Genomic DNA, 21878 nt, shown 5'->3' with positions numbered 1-21878 from the left:
GTTCTCTCTAAGGGATTGTGCTGTCTGCCAAATTTAACCCCAACACACACACACACACACACACACACACACACACACACACACAGCGTTTTATTAGCGGGTGCTTATAGCTTGTAGCTTCAGTTGTGTTGTTGCTCTTTGTTAATGAGAGGTTTCACCTGTGTGTAGATGTGTGTGTTGGGACTCCCATGCTGCATGTGAACTTATGGTGAAGGTGAGTCCCTATTTCCTGATCTCTCTCTCTCTCTCTTACACACACTCACACACACACACACACACACACCAGAAACACACTTTTATACATGTCTACTGATTTATAGGAACTTTAACTCGTTACTGTGTTCTTTAACACTTTTACACTTACACAGCATTATTCAGTTTTTCTAAACCACACACACACACACACACACACACACACACACACACACACACATTATAAAGAGATTATTTATTTTTTCCCTGTAAATTTTGGAAATATTGAATAATCTTTCCTTTGTTGTTTGTTTTGGTCAATTTGTGTAATTAATTTATTTATGAGTTTATATCTACTGATTCATTTCCACTGATTCTACTGATTCATTATGACTCACCACTGATTCCTGACATTAATTCATTACATTTCTGTGCCACTGATCAGTGATAGTCTGTGTAATATAAAACATATAAACATATAAAAATAAGTTCATATGATTCAGCTAACTCACAGTTATATTACATCTATATCCATCAACATCAATATTAAATATAAATATCCTCATTTACAGGCTCTCTGTGTGAGTGTGAGTCAATAAACACTGAACTGCACACACTTCTGAGTGAGTAATCAGAACAGTGGTGTGTATTCTCACTCGTCTAAATGTTCAGGAACGTGTCAGACACACGGCTGGGCTCAGAGCGATGGTACTCTCTGTATTATGCGGCCTTTACTCCGATTTGTGTTATTCTGCTGATGCTCTGATCTAAAATATTTTTTAGGAACTCATCAAACTAATATTTATATTAACATTAACATTATTTAAAACATGATAATAACTAATATCAGACCACTGTGTCTGGAGAGATACTCAAATCTCTCTCTCTCACACACACACACACACACACACACACACACACACAGAGTAACCAAGCTACTCAGTCCTGGATCAGATCAGGAATTACATTCACACCAACACATTACTGATCATTTTTCTTATAATAGTAACTGTGTGTGTGTGTGTGTGTGTGTGTGTGTGTGTGTGTGTGAGAGAGAGAGAGAGAGAGAGAGAGCGAGACAGAGATAGAATCAGAAAGACTGACAGAACAAGACAGTTTTTGAGAAGCAACCTGAGACACACACACACACACACACACACATACAGAATGATGGGATGCCACAGGTTGTTGGATGAATGTCTGTGGTGCAGTGGGAGTCACATGACTGTGACATCATACAGAAACAGGAAATCAGGTATTTTATGATACGTGTAACAGTTAGATATTGTTTACCCTCTGACAGAAAACTAAACAGTCCTGAAGCTCTTATGAATGAGAACTACACAGTTCCAGGTTGAGTTCCTACTTGTGTGAACATGGAGGAAATGAAAGTTGTTGTTGTATACTGATTTTACTTTGTTTTATTTTGTTTGCTTTGATTTATTGTGATGGAGCTGATTCAGAATCCTGGATCAGGGTGACAAAGACACTGGCAGGTCAAAGTGTAATATTAATGATATCTTCAGATCTATTAATCACTTTATTTCTCTCTTTCCTCTTTCTGTCTGTCCCTCTGCTTCTTCTCTTTATTTCATTTCTCTGTCTTAGCCTCTTATCTCATCCTTCTTTCCTTTGACCCTCTGTCTCTCATTCTCTCTCTCTCTCATTCTCGTTCTCTCAGACTGTGTGTGGATAGTCATGGGGGATTGGAGCTCGTTAGGGAAGTTGTTGGAGAGCGCTCAGGAGCACTCCACTGTGGTGGGGAAGGTGTGGCTCTCTGTGCTCTTCATCTTCAGGATCCTGGTTCTGGGAGCAGCAGCGGAGAAGGTGTGGGGCGACGAGCAGTCGGGTTTCACCTGCGACACCAAGCAGCCCGGTTGTCAGAACGTCTGCTACGACCGCACCTTCCCCATCTCACACATTCGTTTCTGGGTCATGCAGATCATCTTCGTGTCTGTACCCACGCTTATATACCTGGGACACATCCTGCACCTGCTGCGTATGGAGGATAAGAATAAGCGCCTGGAGCAGGACGGAGCTGGGAAAGTGGGGAAGGTCACAGCAACGATTCGGGATGAACAGGGGAAGATTCGTCTGCAGGGGGCGCTGCTTCGTACATATGTGCTCAATGTCATTTTCAAAACGCTACTGGAGGTGGGCTTCCTGGTGGCGCAGTACTTCCTGTACGGCTTTGAGCTTAAGCCCATGTACACGTGCAGCAACTGGCCGTGTCCCAACACCGTAAACTGCTACATCTCGCGCCCTACAGAGAAAACCATCTTCATCCTGTTCATGCTAGCTGTAGCGTGTGTGTCACTTCTCCTAAATTTAGTGGAGATGTACCACCTTGGCTTCACCAAGTGTCGCCAGGGTGTCCGCTATCGCCATTCGCTCTCTGACTCTAACTCCAATACGCCTAGCGAGGAAGCTGTCATTCCGTTTGTTGCCAGTTACCCCTATTTCCCCGCCCACGCCCCGCCCCCTGAGCATCAATATAAACTTCCAGACACTGACGGCTCGTTTCCCGCGTACGGCAGTCGCTCTGCCCACAAACAGAATAACGATAATCTTGCCGTGGAGCGCAACACCACGGAGACCAAACCTGACCCTGTGGAAACCAAACCTGATGAAACCAGGGTGAAGAAAACCTCAAGCTCCGCCCCCGGATCGCCATATTACCAGCGCAGGCCGAGCTATGCTAGTCGCTATAGCAACAACAAGAGCAGACTGGATGATCTGAAGATTTGAGAAACAGAAAAAATAATACTACAACTACCGATACTAGACACACACTCTCTCGCTCTCCTACTGTATCTGATGAATACCAGTGTTTCCTATCAACATACGGAAAACTGTTAGCATTAGCCACTACAGATAACATACCAGCTTTTGCCTTACTGCTAAATTTGACTCGTGGCTAATGTTGAAGAACTAGCTTGACTACTAGCTGACTAGCTGTTGTGTGTGAGCTTGTCGTAGATGAGTGTGATTATTTCTTATGGGTGAAATGACAGCAGTAAAAGTGGTGGGAACTCAGAAGTGTAAGTCTCATGATGAAAGTGTGGGAGTTTTCTTCCCTGTAACGGTGAGAAGATCACAGAAAGAGAGACACGCTGTTCTTCTGATGTTCCTCTAATTGAACTGGGGCCACAGCGTTTACTAGTGCGCTAACGTTTACCTTACCATTAGTGTCGAAACTGTAGCCTATTTCACTGTTTACTAGCATCTGACACACTGTTAATGTATTAGCATTAGCCTTGGTTTTTGTTTAACAACATCTGTGATACTGCTAATGTGCCAACATTCAGCATCTGCATTGGCCTTCTTCACCTGTGCCAGGATTTGACACAATGCAAATGTATTAGCACTAGCATTTGCACTACTTTACCTGAATGTACCACACTGCTATATGCTTTCATTAGCATTACACATAGCATACTAGTGTTGGACTTACTGCTAGTGTACAAGCACTCTTTATCCTGCTATTTTTTTAAAATACTGTTATGACAATGCCTTAGCGTTTCTCACAGTTTACTAAAGGTTACCATGCTGCTAATGTGCCAACTAACTTGCTGCTAGTTTAACAGAAATATTTTTTATATTGCTAATATACTGGTAGCCTTTTACCAAGTATACCAGAATTGATCATACAAATAATTTACTAGCATAATTTTTAAACTTTATAAGCACCAAAATGAGAACTTTTCCCGGTTTAGCTGTATTAGCTGTAATGGTAATGGGACATGAAGAGTAATGCCAAAGTGCTATTCATTACTTGTTGAGTGGTTTATTTTTGGTGGTTGTATTTAAACTGAATTTTAATTAATTGCCAAATATTACTGTTCTGTTACTATGTTTGTACTGTATTCTCATTTTCCTGTGTTGTAACCTCATTAATAAAATATAAGTATCTGTTCATTGACCAATCCCCATCTCTCTCTCTCTCACTCACTATAGAACTGTAGGTGCATGATTCTCTTAAAATGTCCTTGACATCAAAATCTTAGCTTTTTGCAGAGTCTATTGGTTCTGTAGACAAAAACATTGCAACATGTAAATAGAAAAGAGAAAAATGTGTATTGTATATATTCTACAATGATCAGTATGGTTAGTGTTATAGATTTAACCAAGTACTGTGTCTGTATATTAACTGATCTAAAGCCAATACTGCTATAAACTCGTTTAAATTAACTATTCACAGGGTGACCAGCCATGTTGATTTGATGTCACTGCACAAATGGGGAAGGGACTGGTTGTTATGTTGTTATCAACCAAGTTGATGAGTTGAAATTGCAAGCTGAGGGGTGTTTCTGTGGCTTTTACCAGTTGAATGCAGGGAATTACAAGTTGCAACTTCATTTCAAGCGCAGAACAACACAACTACCGGTTCCTTCCATTCCCCTAAGTAATTTAGTGGTAACTCATAATTAATACTGAGGTAAATCAGGTAATTCTAGGGTATTTCTGAGGTAAATCAGGCAATTCTGGGGTATTTCTGAGGTAAAGCAGGCAATTCTGGGGTAAATCTGAGGTAAATCAAGTCATTCTAGGGTATTTCTAAGGTAAATCAGGCAATTCTGGGGGTATTTCTGGGGTAAATCTGCGGTAAATCATGCAATTCTGCAGTATTTCTGAGGTAAATCATTCAATTCTGGGGGTATTTCTGACATAACTGCAGTATAATTCCTCAATTAGGATTCTTGTGATAACCATGATACAGCAAGTTAATTCATGCAATTCTAAAGTAAAACCTGTATTTCTGACTTAAATAAAGTGTTTCTGGTGTGTTAAATGTATTGCAATGAAAAACCAAGTAATTCTAAGGTTTAAGTTCACAAGTGCTCTTAACTCCCTGAAAGGCATGCGACTGCAGTATACTGATTGATAATCACATACAGCACAAGGAGAAATAGAATATGAAATACCTCAGTCCACTCTTTACACCCTTTCTATATAAATCCTGACAGGTGCAGGGTCAGAAGTCAGAGGTTAGCCATGGGAAGTAAGCTATTCCAGGATGACCTCCTGAAATATTTTTACCTTCACACACTGAATGCTAGCTCTTTAGTTACATTAGTCATCTGTCTGTTCATCTGTTTGACTTCTCATTTATCTCCCTAGAATTACACACATTTATTCACAGTAAGCTGTGGATCAGTTTCCAGACACACACACACACATATATACAAATGTACATTTATTAAACTTCCCTTAATTCATGATTTTATTTGTCTCATTTATTTCAGAGGTACATGAATTACATCCACTAATGTGGCTTAAGTGAGAGGAACAAACAGCCAAAACACACACACACGTTATAACCATCCTGATGTGTGTGGATGAAATGCAACTTTACAACTAAACAAAGCTGCCACAAACATTCTACATAAGGTCTTACAAAACCCAAAACAAATTAATGAGCAATATAATGCTGATTATGTCATCAGTGCCACATGACATATCTTAATATTCAGATCTCTGATTGGCAATGTTAATTTACATATTCTATATACATATAATTTCAACAGAATGACACTCAGTCATTGTTATGTCATATATATATATATATATATATATATATATATATATATATATATATATATATATATATATATATATATAAAATATGTGTGCATGTATGTATGTCTGTGTGTGTTTGTATTCAATTCCGATCAATGTCTCTTTCTCTCTCTCCCTCGCACACACACACACGGTCTGGAATAACAGTGATGACATAAATGCTCACAATCACACACATATACACACATACATACATAAATACACACACACACACCTTTATATATATATATATATATATATATATATATATATATATATATATATATATATATATATATATATATATAAAAAACCTGAGACTAGATAAATAGTCAAACTTCTCATCACTCATCTGTGTTAATGTTTGGTATGAATTAATATATGTGATACATAAATGATCATCAATCAATAATGACTGATTATCTGATAGTAATGCTGATCAGCCATGTGAGAAGTGTGTCGAAGCACTTTGTAGATTCTTGCTTATTAATATTCATTAATCATTCCTTATTTATATTTATGCAGCAGCACAATAACACTGTATAACACACAGGTTCATTTAGCTATTCGAAACAGACAAAAGCATAACACAATACAGACAAAACCTCAAAGCATTATCTGCCTTCCCTTTTACTCATACTCACATACAGACACAGTGAAGACACTGAAACAAGATGCCTGACCCGGTGATAAATTAAATTCCCATTAGCTATGCTCTCAAATTACAGTACTTAATTTGCATATTCATTAATGTAAATGTTTATGGGTTCAAATTTGTTAGTAACTGATTTACACAGCTAGACAATTTACTTTCCTTTTGTCTGTGTTTGTATGTGTGTGCACATATGATGAGTGTTTTCAGTGCGTGTGTATGTATGGTGAGTATGTGTGTGTATTCACTGTGCACATGTGAGCTGGTGTGTGTGTGCATGTGCTATGAGTCTTTGTGTGTCTGTGGTCCTCTCAAAGAACGTGACAACGCCCGGTTCGTTCAGTAACGAAGCAAGAATCTGCTCGAAGGAGAAACTCCAGTCACTGCCCCCATCAGGAGGAGAGGGCGTGTCTGGGGGTGTGGTCTTAGCTGAGCTACCTGTCCCTGTAGGGCTACTTGTAGCTGAGGAGGCAGAGCCTGTATCAGGAGAAGGGGAGGGATCAGTGGACAGAGACCCGAGTGTCTGAGGGGAAGTGTTGGCTGCTGGTTGTGTGGTTGGGGGTGTCACATGTGGTGCTGGGGGCGTGGCCTGAGGAGAGGGTCTTGATGGGCTGTTCTGCAGTTTTCGCCCTGCCTCCTCCATTCGCAGCAACAAGCTGGTTACCCGGGCAACAGCACGATATAGAAGCTCCTCCTCATCATCGCCGTGGAAAATGTTGTACAGAGTCTTAGACAGGAGGACAAACTCAGCCTAATACACACACACACACACACACACACACACACACACAGAGTCATGTATTGTTTTAAATACACAAAGTATGTGCGCATGTGTCTGTGCTTGTGTGTGTTTGTGTGTGTGTGTGTGTGTGTATCCACCTGTTTAATTCGAGGCAGGTCTTTGATGTTCTCCTCTTTCTTCTGTAACTCGTCCTGCCACTGTTTCAGGTACTCCTGCAGATCCACCTTCCCACGAGCTGAGAGATTGATTGAGGGACAGATGGAGAGAGACAGAAAGACAGAGAGAGAGAGAGAGAGAGAGAGAGAGAGAGAGAGAGAGAAATTAAAAAGAAATACAGAGTGACAAACAGAGAGTGAGACAAGTTAGAGAGCATGAGACAGGTTAGAGATGTAACATGATTAATTGCTGAGATGAATGGATGATGGAGGATTATCAACACCTCTTTCTGGACTTTTCCTTATCACACCATCATCAGCATGTTCTAAACACAGGAAAGGACAAGGGCTATTAATTAATTGATTAATTAATTAATAACAACAACAACAGTAAATTTAAACCCCTTTAAAACATGGTTGATGAAGTCAACCTAAGTTAAAATCTTACAAACAAACACTTAAATATGTGCATTTAAATACAGATAAACAAATAAAAGTAAAAACTAAAACTTAATTTTTCTAAACTTTTTGCAGTTTTTACAGCTCTCTGATTCTCCTGCAGTTCTCTCTATTTCAGCTCTTTTTTTTCTCTAATTTGGTCTCGCTCTCCCCCATCACACCACAGCTATCCCCTGGGGAGGGAGAAGACTAACACATGCTCCTCTGAGACACCTGAATCCAACCAAGGAAAGTGCTATCTGCCCTCTTCCACATACATGAGCTCATAGATGCCAATGATTGGCTAGTGGTTGCTGTGATTGAAAGTGGAGAGAGTGTGCTCCTCCCACCCAGAGACAATGAACATTTTTGCTCTATAGACTCAGCCACGGCCAACTGTGGCATTGTTAGGACTCGAAGTCATGATCTTCTGCCAAAAAGGTGAACACTTTTCTGTTGTGACCCCCCGGAGCCATGTTTTTTCTATGTTCCCCCCAAAATCCCTCCAAGATCTGATAACCTCCCCATGCCTCCTTAAGTAGTCCTCTAGAAAGTTTCCTTTATGTATTATTATAACCTCTACAGTTTTTTTTGGAATCTCTCCTTTGCTTCAAGAACACATGCTTATTTCTGGAATCCATCCTAGCGTCCAGTACACGAGTCACAATTCCCAGGAAAATAACACAAAAAAGCCCCAACGTGAGTCATTCTTATTAAATTGTTTTTGTTTTTAAAATGGTTTAGCTCTATTTTTATATTTAATATTTTCCTCACAGATGTTGGGATATTTTGTTTTGTATACCTACAAGTGAACACACAGAGAGAGAGAGAGAGAGAGAGAGAGAGAAAGAGAAAGAGAGAGAAAGAGAGAGAGAGAGAGAGAGAGAGAGAGTGTAAGGGAATTAATGGAAGTGCAAAGTGAAGAAAACGAGTGACAGCTGACCAGAAAGACGAGTAGAGAGAGAGAAACCTTCAGCAGGGACAGGAGAGGCATGAGACCTTAAAGCCTTACAGACAGGAGCATCTGCTGAAACACACACACTTTATTTTTACTACTGTTTTCATTAATAGTTAAACATTAGAAACATGAGAATATTTATGACCGTAAACATTAACAGTTAAATGTTACACTGTAAATACCTGACGTTTTTATTTCAGCTCTGATACTGAACTAGTAATAGTGAGTAGGGAGTAGGGTGTAGGGAGTAGGGTGTAAGGTGTAGGGTGTAGGGAGTAGGGTGTAGAGAGTAGGGAGTAGGGAGTAGGGTGTAGGGAGTAGGGTGTAAGGTGTAGGGTGTAGGGTGTAGAGAGTAGGGAGTAGGGAGTAGGGTGTAGGGAGTAGGGAGTAGGGTGTAGGGTGTAGAGAGTAGGGAGTAGGGTGTAGGGAGTAGGGTGTAGGGAGTAGGGAGTAGGGTGTAGGGAGTAGGGTGTAGGGAGTAGGGTGTAAGGTGTAGGGAGTAGGGAGTAGGGTGTAGAGAGTAGGGAGTAGGGTGTAGGGTGTAGAGAGTAGGGAGTAGGGTGTAGGGTGTAGGGAGTAGGGAGTAGGGTGTAGGGTGTAGGGAGTAGGGAGTAGGGAGTAGGGTGTAGGGAGTAGGGTGTAGGGAGTAGGGTGTAGGGTGTAGGGTGTAGGGAGTAGGGTGTAGGGTGTAGGGTGTAGAGAGTAGGGAGTAGGGTGTAGGGAGTAGGGAGTAGGGAGTAGGGTGTAGAGAGTAGGGAGTAGGGTGTAGGGAGTAGGGAGTAGGGTGTAGGGAGTAGGGTGTAGGGAGTAGGGTGTAGGGTGTAGGGAGTAGGGTGTAAGGTGTAGGGTGTAGGGAGTAGGGTGTAGAGAGTAGGGAGTAGGGTGTAGGGAGTAGGGTGTAGGGAGTAGGGTGTAAGGTGTAGGGAGTAGGGAGTAGGGTGTAGAGAGTAGGGAGTAGGGTGTAGGGAGTAGGGTGTAGGGTGTAGAGAGTAGGGAGTAGGGTGTAGGGTGTAGGGAGTAGGGAGTAGGGTGTAGGGAGTAGGGTGTAGGGAGTAGGGAGTAGGGAGTAGGGTGTAGGGAGTAGGGAGTAGGGTGTAGGGAGTAGGGTGTAGGGAGTAGGGTGTAGGGTGTAGGGTGTAGAGAGTAGGGAGTAGGGTGTAGGGAGTAGGGAGTAGGGAGTAGGGTGTAGAGAGTAGGGAGTAGGGTGTAGGGAGTAGGGTGTAGGGTGTAGGGAGTAGGGTGTAGGGAGTAGGGTGTAGGGAGTAGGGAGTAGGGTGTAGGGAGTAGGGAGTAGGGTGTAGGGAGTAGGGTGTAGGGAGTAGGGTGTAGGGAGTAGGGTGTAAGGTGTAGGGTGTAGGGTGTAGAGAGTAGGGAGTAGGGAGTAGGGTGTAGGGAGTAGGGTGTAGGGAGTAGGGTGTAGGGTGTAGAGAGTAGGGAGTAGGGTGTAGGGAGTAGGGAGTAGGGTGTAGAGAGTAGGGAGTAGGGTGTAGGGTGTAGGAAGTAGGGTGTAGGGTGTAGGGAGTAGGGAGTAGGGTGTAGGGTGTAGGGAGTAGGGTGTAGGGAGTAGGGTGTAGGGTGTAGAGAGTATGGAGTAGGGTGTAGGGTGTAGGGAGTAGGGTGTAGGGTGTAGAGAGTAGGGTGTAGGGAGTAGGGTGTAGGGTGTAGAGAGTAGGGAGTAGGGTGTAGGGAGTAGGGAGTAGGGTGTAGAGAGTAGGGAGTAGGGTGTAGGGAGTAGGGTGTAGGGTGTAGGGAGTAGGGAGTAGGGTGTAGGGTGTAGGGTGTAGAGAGTAGGGAGTAGGGTGTAGGGTGTAGGGAGTAGGGTGTAGGGTGTAGGGAGTAGGGCGTTAGGTCTAGGGTACCTGGTTGGAGATGAAGCTTAAAGAGAAACTTCAGCTTCTCTGTAAAAGAGCCATTGTACAGGATGTCTGTAAAACAGACGCGCGCGCACACGCGCACACACACACACACACACACACACACACACACACACACACACACACAGAGTTACAGAAAAGGAAGTGTGTGTAACAATATGGTTGGAGGTCAGAGGTCAGGCTGTTACCCAGCAAACATATGAATTCTTTAAAGTTGACGAGTCCGTCTCCATTGTCATCTGCGAGCCGGAATGCTGAGTGCACCAGTGTGTGTTTGTGTGCATGTTTCCATGGTAACAGCAGGGTGAAGAGTGAGCTGAACTGGTCCAGGTCCAGTTGGTACTGATCGAGATACGGCAGACTCGGGTCGTGATTCTGCAGAACCGGACTGCACGCTGACCAGTAACAGCTGAGGAAGTGCTGCCTCTGACACATGCACACACACACACACACACACACACACACACATATATATATATATATGCACACATATCAATCGGTGCTGCTAACAGATTGTCAGGATGTGTCTGTGTGTGTGTGTTAATTACTTTAAACAGTAAGTAGAGCTCTTCCAGCTGAGAGATATTAAACTTCACATCCTGAGCAACGACTCGCAACTAAAGATGAAAAGAATAAATGATTATAATTGTGTTTAGTGTGTAACTGAGTGTTTGATGAAGTTTATACAGATGAATATTGAGGATTTAATTAAAATCAGGAATTTGTTTAAGGTTTTATTTGGAATTTTGCGTTTTTTACTTACAACATTTTGTTTTGTCGTTTCTTCGAGTGTGTGAATGACGTACAGTTTGTTGCGTTTACGCATGTTCTCCACATCCTCCCATCGAATATCACCGAATCTCTAACACACACACACACGAGTTGTTACATCATTAGCATTATATACATTTAACAGGTAGAGAGATGACAGAACAGTATGTAATAGGAGAGAATGTGTGTGAGTGTGTGCGTGTACCTCGTAGGCCTCTCTGATGAGGTCACTGATGTCGACAGTATCCTGATCTGCGCTGTGATTGGTCGCTGCAGTGGCCTGCTGTACAGTGGCTGGAAGCGGACTGTCCTTATTCACCACACTGTCAAAAAACCTGACACACATCATCACTGTGAGCATGTGAGTGTGTGTGTGGGGGTGTGCGAGTGTGCGTGCATTACCCATAATGCACTGAGGGTGGTGTATATTCTTCATGTATTATAACTCAGAGTTAGAGGTTAAGAGGCCAAAGGTCACCTGTTGAGGGCAGTGACAGCCTCAGCGTCGTCATGGCAGCGGAGGAGGTGGGACATGTTGCGGTGTATGACAGTGAGGGCGAGCTGGAGGACGAATCGGATTCCGCTGTAGAAGAAACAGTCGAGGACGCTGACGGAGCTCTCAATCGGTAACACGCTGATGAAGAGCGTCAGAAACCAGGACAGTGAGAGTGAGGAGAGGAAGGACAACTCAGTCATGTGATCCGTCAGCTGGGTCAGGTGATCACGCATCATCTCCTCAAACACTGCCTGGTCCACCAGGGCACCTACACACACACACACACACACACACACACACACACACATATATATATATATATATATGAGAGAATGTCACCACCAGGGCACCTGTCGTATCAGAGAACCACCAGAAGTGCTAATTACCTTCTTCTACCACTCACACACACACTCTCACACACACTCACTCACACACTCACTCACACACTCACTCACACACTCACTCACACACTCTCACACACACTCTCACTCACACACTCACTCACACACTCACTCACACACTCACTCACACACTCACTCACACACTCACTCACACACTCTCACACACACTCTCACACACACTCTCACACACACTCTCACACACACACTCACACACACACTCACTCACACACTCACTCACACACTCACTCACACACACTCACACACTCACTCACACACTCACTCACACACTCACTCACACACTCTCACACACACTCACTCACACACTCACTCACACACTCACTCACACACTCACTCACACACACACTCACACACACACTCACTCACACACTCACTCACACACTCACACACACACTCACACACTCTCACACACACACACACACACACACTCACTCACACACTCACTCACACACTCACTCACACACTCACTCACACACTCACTCACACACTCACTCACACACTCACTCACACACTCACTCACACACTCACTCACACACTCACACACACACTCACACACACACACACACACACACTCACTCACACACTCACTCACACACTCACACACACACACACACACTCACACACACACTCACACACACACTCACACACACACACACTGACACACACTGACACACACTGACTCACACACTGACTCACACACACACTCTCACACACACACTCACTCACACACTCACTCACTCACACACTCACACACTCACTCACACACTCACTCACACACTCACTCACTCACACACTCACACACTCTCACACACTCACTCTCACACTCACTCACACACTCACTCACTCACACACTCACTCTCACACACACTCTCACACACACTCACACACACACTCACACACACACTCACACACACACTCACACACACACTCACACACACACTGACTCACACACTGACTCACACACACACTCTCACACACACTCTCACACACACTCTCACACTCTCTCACACACACACACACACACACACACACACACACTCACTCACACATTCACTCACACATTCACTCACACATTCACTCACACATTCACTCACCAATAATCCTACGGTTGAAGTAATCTGGCAACATCCTCTCACACACAGACACTAGCAGCCAGAAGGCCTCCTCCTCACTCGCATACAGCAACAACACTGACGCCAGGATATTCATTGCCTAGAGAGAGAGAGAGAGCGAGCGAGAGAGAGAGACAGAGTTCAGCTTTTTTCCCTTCACATGGCATCCAATCCCATTGCTTTATGGAAATTACTAACCCGGCCCTAATTAATATTCATGAGATAACTTTCAGTGCAGTGTGTTAGACCATGTGAAACTGTCTGTGTGTGTGTGTGTGTGTGTGTATACACCTGACAGTAGCCAATAGCGGGGTTGTGGTTAGCGTACGCCGTTAGCACTCTGCGCAGCGCAGATATGCCCCGGTCGCTCTGGAACGCCGGGTGTTCAGGGAGCGAGCGGTGCAGGTCACGCTCAATCTCATCACACGCTATCGAACTGCTTACACACACACTCTCATCCACCAGAGACGCATAATACCCGGGGTGTGTAGCCATTTCATTCATCGCACCTATTCACACACACACACACACACACACACACACACACACACACACACACACAGAGGAACACATGAGCTAACAATGCACTAATTTTAAACTAAACTAAATGAACATGGAGTTAGATGTTTACACTGAACGCAGAGTAATTAAACACTAAACACACACACACCTGAGAAGAGCATCCACAGTTCTCCGCGCAGTGCTTCGGGAAGTCCGCGGGCGATGAGCTCCCGGGTTTTCCTGGTGCGGAACATGGCACTTCCTCGGCCAAACTCTGCAAAATGGATCTGCCACATCTGCTCCTTCATTCGCTCCTTCAGCTGTCAAACACACCATTACTATGACAACAGCCAACTGCACCTGCAGTGAATTCACTCCTGTAGCTAATGCTGATCAAACACTACACTAACAAACACTAATGGTGTACTCACACCTGAGTTAGCACGAGGCTAGCTGTAAGTCAGCAGTCAATTAGTCCTGAAACCACACGTTAGTCAACAGTAACCTCACAGCACACAGAACTTTGAGGGAACACGGTGACATCAAGCCAAGTTAAGCTAATGCTAACACGACACTGAACTAGCGCTGTGCTAGACGTCGCTTACCATTTTCGGGTCGAGATTTTCAGCATCGTGTGGATGGAAAACATTCATCAGAGCCTCAGTGCTGACGGCTGGAACCGGAACTGGAACCTGACCCACCATCATCTCCTCCTCATCATCACACAGAGAGAGCTACACACACACACAACACACAATCACACACTACACAGTATACACACGTTCACTTTATACATACACACATTTAAACGCATGCAGAAGTAAGAAGGAACAGGGACAGGAACAGGAAGTGGGGTGAGAAAGCTGGAAGTCACCTGAGCGCTGTGCGAATGCTGAGGACTCGATGATGTCACACACTTGCGAATGGTGGAGGCCAAATGGTCCAAATCACGAACCTCAGAGAAACGGAAAGCTCGTTTACCGCGGACACACACACTCAATGTACGACTGCTGCGGTCCGGGATCTCCACGCTCACCACCTAACACACACACACACACACGTATACAACACAAATAAAACCAATACACAGACTCACACAGAATCTCTCTCTATGCATGCATACATACATCACACACAGATACAGAAACCGTCACACACACACACACAGAGATACAGAAACAGTCACACACACACACAGATACAGAAACCGTCACACACACAGATACAGAACCAGTCACACACACACACATATATAGAAACAGTCTTACACACATACTCACACCACACACATACACACACACAGATACAGTCACACACACACACACAGATACAGTCTCTCACACACATATAAACAGTCTTACACACACACACTCACACCTCACACACACAGATACAGAAACAGTCACACACACAGTTACAGAAACAGTCACACACACACACACACAGACAGATACAGAAACCGTCACACACACACACACACACTCAGATACAGAAACAGTCACACACACACACACACACACACACACACACACACACACACACACAGATACAGAAACCGTCACACACACACACACACTCAGATACAGAAACAGTCACACACACACACACACACACACACACACACACACACAGAGATACAGAAACAGTCACACACCCACACACACCTCACACAGTGGGATGATGACAGTACACTGGTTTCCATCCTGGCTGGAGAAGCATGCATATCTCTCAGACACACATAGCTTCCCGAGAGTGTGTGTGTGGTTGAATGGCAGCCAGAGGAAACACTCGTGCACTTCACACAGATTCTCATTGCGTGGAAGACGAAAGAACGAGCGGAACGCCCGATTCCTCATGTGCGCCTCCAGAGACCTGAAAAATGAAAACAATAAAATACAGTGAAGCGTAACTCTGGGTGAAGTGTAGAACCTCAAACATCATCAGATTTTCACACAAGTCCTAAAAGTAGATAAAGAGAACACAAGACAAAAATATTACACTCTGTCCTTTATTTATTGAGGAAAGTGATCCAGTATTACAGATCTGTGAGGGTAAAAGTATGTGCACCTCTAGGATTATCAGTTAATGTGAAGGTGAGATTAGAGTCCGGTGTTTTCAGTCAGTGGGATGATGATCAGGTGTGAGTGAGTGAGCGTCCTGTTTTATTTAAAGAACAGGGATCTATCAGAGTCTGATCTTCACTACACGTTTTTGTGGAAGTGAATCATGGTGTGAACAAAGGAGATTTCTGAGGACCTCCGAAAAAGAGAATTGTTGAAGCTCATCAGAATGGAAAAGGTTACGAAACCTCTCTAAAGAGTTTGGACTCCACCGATCCACAGTCAGACAGATTGTGTACAAACGGAGGAAATTTAACACCATCCTTCCCCTTCCCAGGAGTGGAGACCAACAAAGATCACTCCAAGAACATGACATGTAATAGTCCACGAGGACACAGAGGAACCCAGGGGAACTTCGAACCAACTAAAGTCCTCTCTCACATTGGCTAATGTTAATGTTCATGAGTCCACATCAGGAGAACACTGAACTACAACGGTGTGTACGGCAGGGCTGCAAGGAGAAAGTCTCTGATCTCCAAAAAGAACATCGCTGCCTTCTACAGTTTACTAAAGATCACGTGGACGAGCCAGAAGACTAATGAACAATGTTTTGTGGACGGATGAGAACAAAATAGAACTTTTTGGAGAAAGGAAAACACTGCATTCCAGCATAAGAACCTTCTCCCATCTGTGAAACATGGTGGTGGTAGTGTCATGGTTTGGGACTGTTTTGCTGCATCTGGGCAGGACGACTCGCCATCATTGATGGAACAATGACTTCTGAATTATACCAGCGAACCCTAATGGAAAATGTCAGGACAAAAGTGAGGGGTAAAAGAGGGAAACAACCACCCCACCCCCTGTGATACCGGTGTTGTCACACGGCGATTAACCGGTGGGAAAATTTCCTCAGCGTCACATCCCTAATGCAGATATACAGAAAATTCTAAAGGGTTCACAAACTTTCAAGCAGCTGTAGTGTGGTGTAACTCTAAGTGCAGTACAGTGCAGTGCTAGTAGAGTAATCTAGAGTACCTCTGAGTGATGTGTAGTGGGTCTCTAAGCGGGTGTTGTGCATCGTACGTCTCCTTGTCAAACATGCGTGCGATGGCGTAGTCGGCAAGTTGCTGCATGAGCTCGTACGTGTGCTGCAGCCGCAGGAACATGGAGAAGAAGTGATCCTCTTCTTTCACACACACACGGATACACTCCGTTAACAACACACTCGAGGTCCGCTCCAACCTGCTCACCTCACACCAGGAGAACACCAACTTCACTGGGTGGGGGGGTGGGGGTGATCACACACACACACACACACACACACACACACACAAATATATATATAGGGTCTCCCAAAGGTCTCCATACATAGAGAGAAATTAACACATTTTAGCAAAATATCTTCCAAACTTTTTCATACTTAGTTTATATTATATAGATATTTTCCAGATAGCCTTTAAGAATGCCTTTGACAAAAAAAAGAAGGTTGTGATGGACTTTAACAGGAAATATGGCGAGCACATCACACTGTTTTCATAAAGACAGTACGTGTTGTGGACCAACCAGTTAGTGTTCGGGACTCAGACAGTCTCAGTGTTTAAGTCCAGACTGAAAACATATTTCTTTACTCAAGCTTTTTGTGAATATTTTTTCATAGGTAAAGGAGCAGATCTAGAGGCTCACAGGCACAGAGTGTTGAGGTGAACTGAGACAAGCACTACAATCACCACAAACAGTTCTGCACTCGAGTCTCCATCAGTGAACAGTGGAGAAGTTCATCAAAACAGACTTCCTGTAGAAACTGTAATGAATTTCCTGCTTACACAACTGCACTATTTGAGCATGTAGTATTAGCACATTTACAGAAGGGGTGTATTTATTTATAATCGCACTATCCGGTGTCACCCAGATGAGGACGGGTTCCTTCTGAGTCCGGTTCCTCTCGAGGTTTCTTCCTCATATCGTCTCGGGGAGTTTTTCCTCACCACGTCTCCTCTGGGCTTGTTCATTAAAGATAAATTCATACATTTAACATCTATATCCTGAATGTATATATTTCTGTACCGCTGCTCTGGGACAATGTCCACTGTTAAACACGCTACACACACAACACTGAATTTGACAGACGTCGCTCTGGATAAGACATCTGCCAAATACCATAAATGAATATATACATATATAAAAATAACCACAAATCTGGTGCATTTAAACAGGGAATGTGAACACATAACACACTCCACGCTCAGGTCATTAAAGTCATGACATCACTGCTGCTAGGCAACTGGGAAGTGTAGACGTGGAGGGTAAATACTGACTGAGCATAATGATGGAGCTAGCACATAGCGGTTAGTCTTTTATTTGGGACACAGCGACAGTGTTAATGAATCAGAACCATCAGTCATTTCCGACATTTCCAACATATCATCACACACACACAGACACTTCCTTATCAATTATAGTATGTAACGTTTTCTTTACGTCTTTTTCTAGAATAGAATGTTTACTTTGTTCAGCTTTGTTTGATGACGACAGTTGATTTTTTAATGTAAATGTAATACACAAAATAATAAATAACAGTCTAACTGTCACTAAAATTCGGATCCTGGTTACAGCTGTGTGTGTGTGTGTGTATATCTCACCCTCACTGCCCAGTAAGTAGGAGTAGAAACACAGGAAGTTAGTGCTGAGGTAGATCCAGCCCTGGTTTGGGACGCGGCCCCTCCAGTAGCTGCAGGAGAAGTAGGTGACGAGTTTCTCCTGTTTAGGTAAATTAAACAAGCGCTCGAACCGTAGCGCCGCCTCCCGGAAACGCTCAGGGTCCTCCGCACTCACCTTATCCTCCTCCACGATTAACCCCTACACGCACGCGCGCACGCACACACACACACACACAAAAGACTGATATAGGCCATGGCACACCCGTCAATCTCAATAAAGCAAGAATATTGTTATTATTATTGTGTGTGTGTGTGTGTGTGTGTGTGTGTCTCACTCTAATCTTGCCCTGAACAAAGCTGGTGATGTCGTCACCCGAGTCAAACACAGACAGAGTTCTCATGATGTTGAGCTGCAGCCAGTCCCAGTGCTGAGAGATCTCATCTAGAGATGCACCTGAAAACACACACACCATCACACACACACCATCACGCACACCCCATCACACACACACACACACACAGACCATCACACACACACCGTCACACACACCCCATCACACACACACACACACACACACACCGTCACACACACCCCATCACACACCCCATCACACACACACACACACACAGACCATCACACACACACCGTCACACACACCCCATCACACACACACACACACACACACACACACACCGTCACACACACCCCATCACACACCCCATCACACACACACACACACACACACCGTCACACACCCCATCACACACCCCATCACACACACCATCACACACACACCGTCACACACACCCCATCACACACACACACACACACACACACACACACACACCGTCACACACACCCCATCACACACCCCATCACACACACACACACACCGTCACACACACCCCATCACACACCCCATCACACACACCACACACTCACCGCAGGCGATGTTCCAGTACACCTGTGAATCCGGTGTTTGGTGTAAAATACGATAGGGAGCCACTTTTGCTGTGGAGTCGAACACCGTGTCCAACGTCCCAACCAAGAGACCTAACACACACACACACACACACACACACACACACACACAAACACACACAAACACACACACACACAATGCTTTTGTGCTAATGCGCATTAGCGCAAAATTGTAAATAACTAAAACAAACGCCCCACTGTCTCACCTGTCTGTGTCTAACCCCCACTGTCTCACCTGTCTGTGTGTCTAACCCCCACTGTCTCACCTGTCTGTGTCTAACCCCCACTGTCTCACCTGTCTGTGTGTCTAACCCCCACTGTCTCACCTGTCTGTGTCTAACCCCCACTGTCTCACCTGTCTGTGTGTCTAACCCCCACTGTCTCACCTGTCTGTGTGTCTAACCCCCACTGTCTCACCTGTCTGTGTGTCCAGCCCCTACTGTCTCACCTGTCTGTGTGTCCAGCCCCTACTGTCTCACCTGTCTGTGTCCAGCCCCTACTGTCTCACCTGTCTTTGTGTCTAAGCCCTACTGTCTCACCTGTCCTTGTCTAACCCCCACTGTCTCACCTGTCTGTGTGTCCAGCCCCTACTGTCTCACCTGTCTTTGTGTCTAACCCCCACTGTCTCACCTGTCTGTGTGTCTAACCCCCACTGTCTCACCTGTCTGTGTCTAACCCCCACTGTCTCACCTGTCTGTGTCTAACCCCTACTGTCTCAGCTGTCTGTGTGTCTAACCCCCACTGTCTCACCTGTCTTTGTGTCTAACCCCTACTGTCTCACCTGTCTGTGTTTCTAACCCCCAATGTCTCACCTGTCTATGTGTCTCACCACCGCTGTCTCTCCTGTCTGTGTCTCACCCCCACTGTCTCACCTGTCTGTGTCTAACCCCCACTGTCTCACCTGTCTGTGTGTCTAACCCCCACTGTCTCACCTGTCTGTGTGTCTAACCCCCACTGTCTCACCTGTCTGTGAATCCAACCCCTACTGTCTCACCTGTCTGTGTCTAACCCCCACTGTCTCACCTGTCTGTGTCTAACCCCCACTGTCTCACCCGTCTATGTGTCTCACCACCGCTGTCTCTGCTGTCTGTGTGTCTAACCCCAGCTGTCTCACCTGTCTGTATGTCTAACCCCCACTGTCTCACCTGTCTGTGTGTCTCACCACCGCTGTCTCACCTGTCTGTGTATCTAACCCCCGCTGTCTCACCTGTCTGTGTCTAACCCCCACTGTCTCACCTGTCTATGTGTCTAACCTCCACTGTCTCACCTGTCTGTGTCTAACCCCAGCTGTCTCACCTGTCAGTCCCGCGCTGCTGTCTCCGTGTCCTCTCCTCCGCTGCAGGATGAAATAATCGTTGGACTTTTCAGTCACCCATAATTTCAGCGCGTTTTTCAGAAGCACCTCTTCCGGTTTGAGCCACATATTGGCACGCGCATGTATTTCGCATGTCACTGAGTGTAGTTGTGTGTATTTGTGCGCTCACATCGCTTGTAAACGCGCGTGTGTGTGTGTGTGTTTGCTATCGGGTTCTGTTTCCCACGTCGACAGAAACACTGCCAAAACGGAAGGAAGTGAGGAATTGTGGGATTTGTAGTGTTCTGATGTACGCCTCCTAGCGCCACACACTGCTATGAAATACATACCCCAGCATGCACCGCGTCAAAGCCGCTTCCTCTGTAATTTAAAGGGCCAGTGGTGCACGCGCTCTGGAACTTGTGAAGGCGAGTCGCAGCTTTATTACAGATGTGTTGAAAATGTTTAATTTCTCGAGGGTTCACATTGGAGACCCCTAGTGGTCAAAAGAATAAAGACATGTAGAACTGCAGAACTGTAAACCTTTACTGCAGCTGATATACGCGACATCAGATAAAGGAGTTCCTGAAGGAGCCGGGCCGGACTGGGACAGAAACTGGGACAGAAACTGGGTCTCACACCCACCCGGTCCTCCCCATACACAATAATACAGGTTTGATGTGAACATTAATAAAGCTATTGACCTGTAGCTGCATGATTTCATGCACAGTGCTGCTGTCCCGTGATTAGCTGAGTGTATGTGGGCCATTGTTCCAGTGATGTAATAGAGACTATAATAATTAGAAAATATATTTATAATTAAAATCTACAAGTAAATATAGGAAATGTAAGTAAGACTAGTGAATTTAAATTCAATTTGCATATCCCTCATCAAAAAAAGTTCAGCAGACACGACTACATTCTTATTCGTGAACAAGGACTCTTACATAAAATTAATCAGATCTCTACACTTAAAGGTCATAAACCCTGTTACCTGTTTCAACCGTTACCTTTAT

The 21878-nt window shown here is 44.6% G+C and overlaps 2 protein-coding genes across 4 annotated transcripts; one reads left to right on the top strand and one right to left on the bottom strand.

Moving 5' to 3' along the window:
• Positions 1–1890: 1890 nt before the first annotated feature.
• gja2 (gap junction protein, alpha 2) lies at positions 1891–4140 on the top strand. The gene has a single exon (XM_053618203.1). It carries the CDS (start codon positions 1891–1893, stop codon positions 2938–2940), a length of 1050 nt encoding a protein of 349 aa, XP_053474178.1. The 3' UTR covers positions 2941–4140.
• A 1912-nt stretch (positions 4141–6052) lies between these two features.
• On the bottom strand, positions 6053–21137 carry tbc1d8b (TBC1 domain family member 8B). Of its 3 annotated transcripts, none has more exons than XM_053618200.1 (21): positions 20865–21137; positions 19530–19640; positions 18922–19040; positions 18569–18785; positions 16965–17205; positions 15534–15741; positions 14744–14908; positions 14475–14603; positions 14039–14189; positions 13660–13877; positions 13351–13468; positions 11820–12105; positions 11547–11676; positions 11334–11432; positions 11119–11187; positions 10759–10996; positions 10556–10621; positions 8682–8765; positions 7585–7626; positions 7283–7380; positions 6053–7154 (listed from the first exon to the last, which is right to left on the bottom strand). In XM_053618200.1, the coding sequence occupies exons 1-21, from the start codon at positions 20989–20991 to the stop codon at positions 6648–6650; spliced, it is 3423 nt and encodes a 1140-aa protein (XP_053474175.1). In that variant the 5' UTR covers positions 20992–21137; the 3' UTR covers positions 6053–6647. The 3 variants fall into 3 exon arrangements, with proteins under 3 accessions (XP_053474175.1, XP_053474176.1, XP_053474177.1); XM_053618201.1 differs by having other exon boundaries at positions 8682–8762; XM_053618202.1 differs by lacking the exon at positions 8682–8765.
• Positions 21138–21878: the final 741 nt, after the last annotated feature.

The sequence above is a fragment of the Ictalurus furcatus genome, chromosome 28 (assembly GCF_023375685.1).
Source record: "Ictalurus furcatus strain D&B chromosome 28, Billie_1.0, whole genome shotgun sequence".
NCBI lineage: Eukaryota > Metazoa > Chordata > Actinopteri > Siluriformes > Ictaluridae > Ictalurus > Ictalurus furcatus.
The sequence above is the reverse complement of the archived record's forward strand: the minus strand, read 5'-3'. Positions and strand labels throughout refer to the sequence as shown.

Coding starts and splice junctions, on each gene's coding strand:
- tbc1d8b (XM_053618200.1), bottom strand. CDS start 20,991: ATGTGGCTCAAACCGGAAGAGGTGCTTCTGAAAAACGCGCTGAAATTA. Junction 17,206..18,568: donor CTACTTACTGGGCAGTGAGG/GTGAGATATACA, acceptor CCCCCCACCCAG/TGAAGTTGGTGTTCTCCTGG. Junction 14,190..14,474: donor AAAATCTCGACCCGAAAATG/GTAAGCGACGTC, acceptor TGTGTTTGACAG/CTGAAGGAGCGAATGAAGGA.
- gja2 (XM_053618203.1), top strand. CDS start 1,891: ATGGGGGATTGGAGCTCGTTAGGGAAGTTGTTGGAGAGCGCTCAGGAG.